Here is a 12415-nt window from a genome sequence, read left to right on the forward strand (position 1 = left end):
CTGGAATCTGTGTGTAACAGCTGACCTGTGTAGATGTGTAGCAGAACACAGAACATAATTACCGTCAGATCCTGACCATTCTGGTGTTAATGAAGTTACCGCTGCTGTGCCACATGCATAAATGCGCAAAGCCTCTTTCTCAATTTAGAGACGCACTTATCATTTCAGCTGCTGTGTGATGCTGCAGCCAGCTGTGACACACAGCCAGCTGTGGACAACAAACACAAACAGAACATCAGTGCTGATGTTTCTATGATTCCAGATACATTCAGTGACACCTGAACAACATTATTGTAAGATTCAGACATTAATCTAACAAGTTTCAGACCTGCTTGAGTCACATTTATAGCTGTAGCCTATTTTGATGGACATTTAGGTAGATTATCTTATAGATACGAAATACTAGAGAAGTAAAAGAAGCAAAACACGTGAAAGTTGGTTAGTGATTGTGGAGAGCTCTATGTGTACACACACCTCTGTAATTAAAGACATGCAATTTGAAGCTTTTGTGCTCTCTTCAGTTTTCATTATGGACAAATCTGTGCTGAAATGTGGAGAAAAGCCCGAAATACTGGAAACTGCTCTGCTCACTCAAACAGACGCAAAACAGGGGCAAATTGCACTCAGCTGCAAAACTTCATGGGCATGTTTGCTCTGGCATATCATTAGCACAATATCTTTTATGAATGGGACCTTAAAACAGAGTAGATTGTGGGCGCAAATGTTTCACAATTTACGGTGCTATTCCATCTTTTGTGGATTTGGCCCTAAATGTACACAACAACAAAAAGGGCAGGTATGAACACAGATTCAGTTAATGGATTGTAGAGTTTAAGATAATCTTTGTCAGTTGTGTCGCCAAAAGAAACCCCTTCCTGTCACAGCTTTCATCAGCCAGTGGTAAGGATGAATTATAAATGTTGTCATTGTCACTCAGCTAAGGTATAAGTCATCAATGAATAGAAACAATGGTTTACTAAGAAGAGGTTGGAGAGGCCCTTTTCTGTGAAAACTGATCTACACTGACTGTTGTTCACTTGGCATTATACAACTATCTCACAGCATCCCTGTGCACACTGTACAGCCCTCTAACAAATTGCAAGACACACACACACACAGCAAGAAAACACAAAGCGACATACTCTCTATTTTCCTTCTCCCTCAATTAAGGTTGGCTTAATTACTTGCTTAATCCTAGCACCCTCCATAAGAAGCCATTACAGAAAAGACACTGAACACAGACAAGTAAACACATTAGAGCATCAAACACTTTACATTGCACTGCTCTCAAACACTCACAGAGCAAGCGTCGCTTTTCATAGAGGCGAAAAAGGAAAGATTTCGAAAAAGCTGTACCTTTGCTTTTAGCTAGAAGAGCAGGAGGAGGCGGAGAGAGAACAGAGGAGTCCAGGAGCCAGACAGGGGGGAAGAAGAAGAGAGATGTAACTTCAAATTCCAAACATATCAGTGTATATACGCAGTATTGTACATCACAAAACACTTCAAACATGCAACCACATTCAGGTGTTAGAGCATCATTTTAAAAGACAAATGCTGCAACACAAAAGGTTTTTACTGCTCTTTACAAAGGCAGAAAGCAGTAATTGCAGAAAGGTTGTGATAGTTGTGAGAAAAAGGGTTTAAAGTTTTCAAGCTAGCCAGGTAAATGCCACAACACAGAGAAAAGAAATGTAGCTTTATTGTCTTTTTGAATTACTTTGCTTATGAAAATAAACTATTTTGATTAGATTAAATGTATGTAGTTTGCTATGTGTATGTCTGTCTACCATTTGTTAATCTCTATTGTTTATCAAAATTACTGTAAATACTCCCATTATTCTAACTTATGGGGGGTATCCACGAATTACTCCTCAATTGTCCATCCTCAGTGCTAGATGTATAGTGTTCTGTTGTTCTTTTCACCAAGTGAGAGATTTCATAGCTATCATGCATGCAGTTGCCTCCTCCCTTTTGCATGCATTCACCTTAAGTTTGTAACTTATCTCTTTTTCTTATATTGCAATACTAGTGTGTTGGAGTGTGGTGAGTACGACATTGGCTTACCAACTCTCCTTTTGTAATCAGCTGCAGCCCCTGAATTATGCAGTCTTTTTGCAACATTTTTAATTTCTTATTTTGTTGTTTTTACTTTTTTGTATTTAGTTAAATAAAGTTCATATTTTAAACATGAGATATTTTATACTGCTAAATTGATTTTAATACAGTTCCACTAATTCATAATAAATTATTTTCTCTGATTTTTTAAAAATTCATGTGTGTATATTTATAGGCTTGTGCTGGTGAACCCTCTTGGTTTGAGGCTGAGAATTTAAGAGAAATTAAGTCTAAACTCAGTGTACATAATGAGTGTCTTCTTTGGTTGAAAGTCCCTCGGTGGCATAGTTGTTAAAGTTGGCCTGTAAGACCTGGTCAAGCCCATTTCCTACTCAGTCACACCTTTTAGCAAGATAGCAGGTGTCACTTATCTCCATCAAGACTGCATTTAGCTACTATTTATTTTTTATTAAAATAAAGTACCATGATATCAGTTAATCAAAATTAATATTTTTTTATAACAAGAAACTGCTCAGTGAGTGAATGTAGTTTCAAGAAAGGATCAGCCTGTTCTCACTCCCAACTCGTCACATATTGAAGCTTGGTCAGGACCCCCTGGCGTCACTTAACACACTGGGTACCCCTTTACTGTCATTTTTTAATGTGCAGGGTAGTCCGATAGACTTCTGCTGAGCTCCCACAACATTTGAAATAGACGCTATGAGACCGATGATATCTAAATAAGGTAACAAATTTCAGCCTGGTCGCCAGAATAAAACATTAGCATTGTATGTTTCTGCCCTCTGCAAACCACAGATACATTGAATATGTACATTTCAACACCTGTAATCATATCGACATTTCTGAATGACACACATGACATCTATATAAGCTGACTTACTTTCTTATTAGGAGGTGGAGGGGTTGGCTTGTAATGTTGTTTGTAATGTTGTTGGCAGAAAGTTGGAAATCAGCACAGAGTTAGCACAGAGCACAGTTTGAGACCACCTTGCCGATTTTACTTTTTATTTTAACCCAAACCATGATCTTTCCCTAACCCTAACCAAGTGGTTTTGTGCCTAAACCTAACGAGACCTTAACCACTATGTTGTCACACCATAAAATATAATTATTTTTTAACAGTGACTACCGTGATACTGTGCATTGAAAAACAATGCTAAAGGGGTACCCCGTGCGTTAAAAAGTGACACCAGGGGGTCCTGACCAATCTTCGATATGTAACGAGTTGGGAGTGAAAACATGTTGGAAAGGACATATGTATCTATCTCAGCAGCTAGCGTTGACTTAAAATAGCTCTCTAGTTTTAGATGGAGGCCAGTGATGCCCAAGCCAGTGTGCAGTTCCTGCAGGTTGACTTGGCTTTTAAATCCATTTTGCTATTACTGTAAGTTTTACATGCTGTCTCCATGGAAAGTACATTTTTATAGCGAAATGTTTGGCTTTGGCTTTATAGGGCAGTAAAGCAGAGTAATAAAATCCAACTGTATGTCATGATGCATGTGGAACCATGCACGTCCATATATTCCACACCAACACCAAAACACGCAGCTCCACACTAGAATCACAAACAAAATAAAGACATGATAGAGAAGAGTTAAAGAGACACATACCTTGTTCTGCCATCATATGTGCAAGGCCTTGAGAAGATAAGAAATTGGAAAAGAGAGAGAAGGGAAAAAGAACACTTAGTTTCCAATACCCCTTGGTATTGTGATGACATGTTTTTTCCAAAGAGGGAAAGCATGACATCAGAACACACTGACAGGTGAAACAAAGCTTCCTGAGGCTAAGCAGGAGGCTTCGTCATAAGAAATATCAGCATGTTTGTAGAAGTTAAACACATTAAGCCTCATCTCTACCTAAAGTTCAATAATGGTGCTTCACATTCATTGACATATTGTATGAGTAATGTCTATTGAAAGATATGTTCTAGTAAAATGACAGACCCCCCAATGGCAAATAATTTCTTTTAGGATATTTTGTATTAAATGAATTATTTCAGTAGAGTTTTATATTTTATACCAGCTGTCTTCACTACTTGGTGGTAGCTTTTGAACACAGTGAGCTCACTCTGTAAGACCATGAGTAGCACTGGATCTACATTTAAGCTGCTATGGTTCACCAGTAGTTTCACATTAGGACCCATGCCACACTTTTTATAGCCAAATAATTGCCTAAGTTGTCACATATTTATGTTTTACTTTTTTTTCTCATTTAAACTCACCTGGCATTTTGTTGTTGTTCTCTGGAATAGCAGACAGAGAAAACAAGTAAACAAAGCCAACATTAGAAACACTCTTATTACTTGCATGTTGTCTGTCATGCAAATGATGGCACACTTCATAATCCATACACAGGGCTGGCAGTGGGCACAACCATGTGCATGTTCTTTACAATGCAGTAGGTGCTGGCAATAAGGAGGTAAAGAAGCAGCATTTTGTCTGTAATCATCAATCAGACACACCAGTGACATACACACACACACACACACACACACACACACTCTCTCTCTCTCTCTTTTTCTGTTGTCTTCCCTTTCTTTTTTCTTTGTCTTTTGGTGCAGACACATTATCTAATTTGATCAGTGTTGGCAGGTGCTGTTGCTTAATTATGAAGACACACACATGGGCCAGAAAGAAATAAAGTAAAGTAGAGTTAAAAGAATAACTAGGTGTTACATTTACATTTGCTCATTGCTCCGTTTTAATTATTGAAATATATTATTCATATTTTATATTTATTTATATTATTTAGTTAGGCCACTCACAGAAATGAAGTAGCTGGAATATTAAGTAAAAGGTAATTGACATGAGATGCATTAAATGTTCTTAGCTCGAACTTATTGGGCATGTATGGCTGTTAATGTGAATGCAAGCAAATCGAAGTCAATCAGATATGTATTAAATATTAATTCAGTTTAAACCGAGGACTTGTGTCAGTTGTGCTCCAACATGGAATGAGTTGGTCAAATGCTCATCTGGAAGAGCAAGGCTGGATGTGTGTGTGTGTGTATGTGTGTGTGTGTGTGTGTGTGTGTGTGTGTACATACACTCTTAATCTGTTCTAATCTCCTTTTGTCAAGAGCATTCTTTTTCTGTTGGTGTTTGAGTATTGAGTTCAATCCTATGGAAATCTCAAATAAATCAACTGGTTCAGAAAAGACACAGTGGAACTGAGGCTTTAGCAAGATTATCTCTCCTCTCCTACACACACATCTGTGTGTGTGTAGGGGAGCGAGATAAAGACAATGACAGGAATGATTTTTGTGAAGTTTCCTCACACAAACTTGTCTATTTGTGACATTGAGCTGTGTTTATATCATAAGAGTCCATGCGTCAGACCAAAAATATGTGAAGTGAAAGAAGAAGAGTCTTTATTACATTAGCCCCATAATAGATGCAATAGGTAAGCTCCTGCATAACTCAGTATTACTATACTGGACTTTTCTATGTTTTGTTTTTTGCTGATTCTTGTTTTTATTATACTTTTTACACACACATACATTGAAAATCAAAACACAGAAACTGCTGAACACTATTTTTGTTAAAGAAACAGACAAATTAATTTCCAGTTGTCTATTCCATTTCATTTCAAGGATTCAATTTTATGGATTTTTGGTCAGGTACTGTGTCTGTCCATCCCTTTCATTGTGTTATCATTTATCTCAATGAGTATATACTGTATATATTTTTTACCTCCTGCAAATTTTGAGCAATCAGCATCAAATTTGGCATATAGCATATCTGGACCAAGCCAGAAGAAAGTACTATATCAGATTTTTGATATTCCATACAATTTCAAAATTATACATTTTTAAACCTGTGTTTTAAAGTTCAATTTTACATAAAAACATGAATCAAAATTGGCTCAAGCTGTTGTAACCAAACTTGGTGCAACTGTTTGGATGATAGCTTCAATTCACAGTCCTGGGATATTTTGCCACTATGGTAATGCCACGAATGTGCCAGTTTATATCTCATAATTAGCTGCAGGAATTGAGTGAAAATTTTTCCTTTCCTCATGTTCAATTCATTGTATAAAGTTAGGTCATGATTAGCGAAAAGGGGAGTGTTTCAATATTGCAGTCAAAACACTTAGATTTCACTGTAGGTCCTAGAGAGCTGAATTTTTTTCGGCACATCCACTGATGCGTGATAAAAGTTTGCCTTACTGCAACCTATGGTCAATTCAGAAGTCTGTCACTCTATATTTTTCAAGATATGCAAAATCAATTAACATCTATATCTCCACAAGTCTTCATTCATATGCTACCAAAATTGAAACACACATTCTCTAGATGGTTGCTATCAAGTGTTTCAAATGGTGTTCAGATTGGTCAACTAGTGAGTCCACAGTGATATTCACTATCTTGCTGTAATTTGTACTGTGTGCACAACATTTTCTATTTCATCTATTTTTTTAAACAAATTTCACCAAAATATTTGACAATACACTTGAGAAAAGCAAGATGATGTGTGACTTTTTCAGAATTTTATCACCAACATTTTGACTGTTTTAAGTTTTTAAAATGCCCCAGTCTTGCACATGTGTAAGAAGGTGTGTAGAAACCATGTCCCCCCAGTGGTGCAAGCAGTAAGTCACCTTCTCTGGAAAGACAAAGGTCCCCAGTTTGAGTCGCAGGGTGTACAATTCTAACCTGCCAACCATGCTGCATGTTTTTAAATTCTTCTGAAGGTCATATTATATAAGTTGAAGACTGTTTCCTGTGCTTGGACTCATTGCCACTTGCGGCTATATTTTTCTTAATATCAACAAATGTCATGTGCAGAGCAAAACCAACAATGATCTGATCTACTAACAAGTAGGGATGTGCAGAGAGCCCAGTATTTGTATTTGTAACTGTATTTGTTGAGGCAGCAACATTATTTGTATTTGTATTTGTATTCGAATAAAGGTGGAAAGAGGCTCAAAAAGGCTGTTTTTGTTTTTATTATGCTTTTAATATTAGAAAATTCACGTGCTACATTAAGTATCATCAATAAACTACCTTAAGAAGGAGGTTCCCACCCTGGGTCTTGAACTAGAGTCTCCCAGATCATAGACGACTGCGACTACTGAGCTAAAACTTTACTCATCACCTCATTGCAGACAAACCTCTACCTATTAATATACCCAGAACACAGAGACAGCACACCATGTAATGTGTAGGGAAGAACTTCAAAGGCAATTATTGCTTTGCCCTTTCATTTATCACCTATTTTTTACAAGCTAACTTTGTAGAAAGGAGAGCGAGAACAACAGGTTATGGAGAGTTTATCTGTGTGGAACACCCCTAAATGATGTCCAAATTAGGAAATGTGCATCATGCAGCAGGTGGAAGCAATTCCCCTCGTTAAGACCTGCTGATAGACATAACAGTGAAGCAGGGGACAGAGACTGAGATAGCGATGTAACCGACCTGCATGCTGGTATTTGACATGTTTTTTTTTCTTCCTGAAAACAAATCATTTTTAAAATATTTGTATGAAACAAATATCTGTAAAAAACACTATTTTTCTTTGCCGAATAACATATATGTATTTGGGCACACCCCTACTAACAAGTACTGTGTGTGTATCCAAAGCCTGATATATCTGTGCTGTAGATCTCCATTGTTGTCCAAAAACTATTAAAAACACATCAATGAGCCACATCGCTGCATGGGGTGACATGTTCCTTAGTTCCTGAAGAGTGTGATTTTGGTCATTTGTTTGGAAACGGCTTGAGTAAAAATGGCAATGAGATCATATCTCTCAGGATAGAAGTTTCTTGTACAGGGGTTCGCGGATCTATTTACAGAGCTTCACTAGCTTGTTGTACCACATATCACAACCTCCTGACTTTGTACTGAATTTCTTTGAGAAATTTATAATGTGGTACATAGTCAAGAGGTGCTTTTAATCGTTTTAGGACAACAACAGAGGTCTACAGCACAAAGGAATATGATTTATCAGACTTTGGATACACACACAATACTTTTGTTGACAATAAGAAAATTAATCACAAGCCAAATCCTTTAAGTGTTTGACCAAATGACCAATGCTATTATTCTTCTATTGAGGACATGCTGTATGTTCAGTCTAAATGGAATGACTGGGTTAATTTCCTAAAAAATGGGTACTTCCAACCAGAGTAAAAAGAAAGAAGTAACAACAGGGAGACAATAGACAACAGATGATTTTCTGACTAGTCCATCATTCAAATCTCAGTCTGCCCCAGCCCTCTCTCTGTCCTGGTGATCAACTGTATTCACTTGCCCTCCCTCCTGCACTGCTCTATCATTATTTTGTTCTCTGTCTTGACCTACTTCCTTTGACAATTTACTTCCCCTGTATTGTGCCTCTGTTTCTGTTATCAGGCAGGCTTTAGTGTGTGTGTGTGTGTGCGTGCGTGGTGTGTGTGAGAGAGAGAGAGAGAGAGAGAGAGAAATCAGAGGCATGCACCCACACATACATATTTAATAAGATACTAGTCAACAAACCACTCAGAGGTACAATTCCCAGTGGCAGGATTGCCAGCATTTAACTCAACAATTACTGTATCATCGGGGAGCTCTGAAACATTTTTTGTGTTATGAATGTAACAAATCTATATCCTGCAGCTCTCCTCAGAAATTCCTCCAAAAAATCCCAAAAAACTGATCATGATTCTCTGAAGAGACACACCAGTGTTTTGACAAATGTATTTCTTCACCAGTGGACACATAATCTAGGTAAGAGTACGACTGTCTTGTTTAATTCAATACCCAAAAGGTGAGGTAAGCATAGCGGGGGTTGGAGCTCAAAGTAGATTACTACTAGGGATGATTCACGATTTATTGGATAAAGTGGGAGAATCTAGTGATTAATGTGGTATTTCAGATTTTTCTTTCTTTTATCACTGCTGGCTTAATTGATTGTTTTCTGCACATACAGTACATGGAGGGTAAACCGGTATTTGGAAGTTTAACACACATACCATTCCCAAAGGATGAAGTCATTACTGAGTCATTTGATTATTATTGTTTTCATCATCATCATTGTAATAGTCATAATCTTCTCACTGACCAATTTCCCTAACAGCCATGTTTCATGTTTATGTGAACATACGGGCGGCTGGAGAAACAGCTAGAGAGGGCCGCTGATGCCATCTGCTCACATTAGGGTGTCAGCAGCATGCAACTGGTAAATTGTCAGCTGTGTGATGGCAGTGCAGTGCTGAGATTTGTTAGAGAGGGGGCTGCAGATTGAAAGTGGTTGTGTTTCCTAGTTCCTGCACAACAGACAGCGCTGCTGTGAAAATGAAGTACCAAGTTAATAGTGGCTTTAGTCCATGTGGTTAGTGATGGCTTTTATGTATATATTTTTATGTACATTTTTTAAGAAAATTCCTCTTCCACACTGTTTATTGATATACTGTATACTATCAATATAACAATATTTTTTTTCTTTGCGTTGGGTTATCCTACACACAAAAAAATGTGTGACACAGATTCATGAATGCTGTGCACTCAGACTCAATTTACACTTGTCATTTCAAGTTCCATATATCCAGATAAAATCCAGATTTAACACTTTAATTCATATTCTGAAACTGCTTTTCTCCCTGTCTGAAGCAACAGGGAGAATGACGGTGTTATGACCCTTGATTTATTGTGATTTTGCTCCTGCTGGTCATTTGTGTTTCTGCTTTCTTTGAACTTCATTAATGCCATCAATTAAACAAAGGCAAAAACTCTTGCTTTTAAGTAAAACAATATATTTGTGTCCTGTTGTTCAACATGTTACCTAGAGACCAGAGAAAAACAGCTCCCACCTTAGATGGAACACTGACTCTCTTATCTCATCAAATCTTTAAACTTTAACCCAGATTCCTAAGGACTTTTGTGAAGCATCCCTGCAAATCTGAGCCAAACTTGAAATTCATGTAAATTAAATGTCTAATCATTATGCAAGTTATATCATGTTATCTGTCATGTAAATACACAACCCAGTCGCCAGAAGAAAACGTTGGCATTGAACGTTTCTGCAAACCACAGAAACGTTGAATATATACGTTTCAACACGTGAATTATGTATCATATCAACATTTCTACAAACATAGCATATTAACATTTCTACCCATTGAATAATGATGTTTTATGGTGTGACAACGCTGTGGTTATGGTCTGGTTAGGTTTAGGCACAAAGACCACTTGCTTAGGGTTAGGGAAAGATCATGGTTTGGGTTAAAATAAAAATAAAAAATAAAATAAAAAACAGCCGATGTCTCACTAAAAAAAAGCCAGTTTTCTTACCAGAAAAACAGCTGCAAATGTCCTGACGTCTAGCTAAAAACACCTGCTCTTGTTGGTTGAAATGGGAAGCAGACATTGGTTTCAGTTTCAAGGTGGTCTCGAACCGTATTCTCTGCTGATTTCCAACTTGCTGCCAAGAAACTTGCTAACCATCCACCTGTCCCTCCTCCTCCTATACAGGAAAGATATACTCATATAGATCACATGTGAACTACGTCACTTTAGAAATGTTGAGATGATACGTATTGTTCAAATGTTAATATGCTACGTTTTGTAGAAATGTTGAGATGATATATTTTGTTGAAATGTTAATATGCTACATATTTCACATGTTGAAACGTAGATATTCAACGTTTCTGTGGTTTGCAGAAACGTACAGTGCCAACGTTTTATTCTGGCGACCAAGCTGAAATACAAGAAGAATGGTATAACTTTCATAGTTGTGTGACTATCTACCAAAGAGATATTAAACTTTATACTACATGTAACAATACTGCCCTCTAGTGACAACAGTTAAATTCCCTTATGTTAAGATTTGATGAATGTTTGGGAACTATGTATTTGTATTTTAAAACACCTAATTGTTTAACTTTTGATCTATTAACCTCATCGACAATAATATTTTAGTAGTTAAATTAGATAAGTAGTTTTTCTGAAGTAATAGGAAATAAATATATGTTTGAAGGATTTCAGTTTAAAGTTTTCTTTAAACAGTAGTTACATTGAATGCTTGAAGTAAGGGTTATGTTGAACTTGTATTTAAATATATTTCTGAAAGTAATCTAATCACATAAGAGTCGCCTAACTTTATTTCCTTCCACTATTGTGTTAAACTTTTATTTCAGTGTACATGGTTTGAGATGTGTAAATAGTCTGAGTAAGTTGAATCATTGAACGTTGTATGCTTAAACATCATGAAATGTTAATATGAAGGTTAATGTTTGTTACGTTATTAGAAGAACTGACTTATTATGAAACACATGTAAACTGCTTAACTGTTTTCTTGAATGGTTTTACAAATATGATACAAGCTGACAGGAAATGTTCACACCTGACTTTGAAGTAGGGGTGTGCCCAAATACAAATATGTTATTCAGCAAAGCACAAATAGTGGATTTTTACAAATATTTGTTTCATACTAATATTTAAAAAATTATTTGTCTGGGAAGAAAAAAAAACAAATACCAGCACGCAGGTTGGTTACAACACTATCTCAGTCTCTGTCCTCTGCTCCGCTGTTATGTCTATCAGCAGGTCTCAATGAGGGGAGTAACATCCACCTGCTACATGACACACATTTCCTAATTCGGACATCCCCCTGGAGTTGGGGGTGTTCGCCAGAGATAAAGCTGAGTTACTGACAAAAGCGAAGTGCCTTCAAGGGACTCTCCATAACCTGTTGTTCTCCTTTCCACAAAATTAGGTAAATAGACAAAATAGAAAAATAAACAATAAATGTAGGGTTGCAAAGCAAGAATCGCCTTTGAAGTTCCTCCCTACACATTTACACACTGTGCTGTCTCTGTGTTATTGGTGTATAAATAATAGGGGTCTGTCTGCAACGAGGCAATAAGTAAAGTTTTAGCTCAGTAGTCAGCATAGTCATTTATGATCTGGGAGACTCCAGTTTGAGACCCGGTGTGGGGACCTCCTTCCTAAGGTAGTTTATTCATGAACACTTTATGTAACACATTCATTTTCTAAAATTAAAAGCATAATAAAAACAAAAACATTTTGATAGATTTTTAAGCCTCTTCCCACTTTTACTCAAATACAAATACAAATAATTTTGCTGCCTCAGCAAATACAAATACAAATACAAATACAAATACTGGGCCCTCTGCACATCCCTACTTTGAAGTGTGATTGTTGTGTGTAAAAACTCAGAATTAGACTTGCCAAAAAAAGTTTACTTCAAAATTACATTAATGTACATAGAAATACGAGACTTAATGTTACATATAAAACAGAAGCAAACACGTACACTATTTTATTTTGAAGTAAACGCCGCTGAAGATTTGAGCATAGTCAGATTTTTTTCCGACACTCAACTCAAGTTACTAC

The 12415-nt window shown here is 36.8% G+C and overlaps 1 protein-coding gene across 1 annotated transcript in view; it reads right to left on the reverse strand.

Moving 5' to 3' along the window:
- The window catches only part of nrxn3a (neurexin 3a), a 283641-nt gene that overhangs the window by 251308 nt on the left and 19918 nt on the right, over positions 1-12415 (reverse strand). The window contains exons 3-5 of the mRNA XM_044375060.1: positions 4301-4321; positions 3687-3713; positions 1357-1368 (exon numbers count right to left, since the gene is read on the reverse strand). Of these exons, the coding sequence (XP_044230995.1) occupies positions 1357-1368; positions 3687-3713; positions 4301-4321 (60 nt within the window). The remainder of the gene's footprint in view (positions 1-1356; positions 1369-3686; positions 3714-4300; positions 4322-12415) is intronic.

This window comes from Thunnus albacares, chromosome 15, assembly GCF_914725855.1.
Source record: "Thunnus albacares chromosome 15, fThuAlb1.1, whole genome shotgun sequence".
Lineage (NCBI taxonomy): Eukaryota > Metazoa > Chordata > Actinopteri > Scombriformes > Scombridae > Thunnus > Thunnus albacares.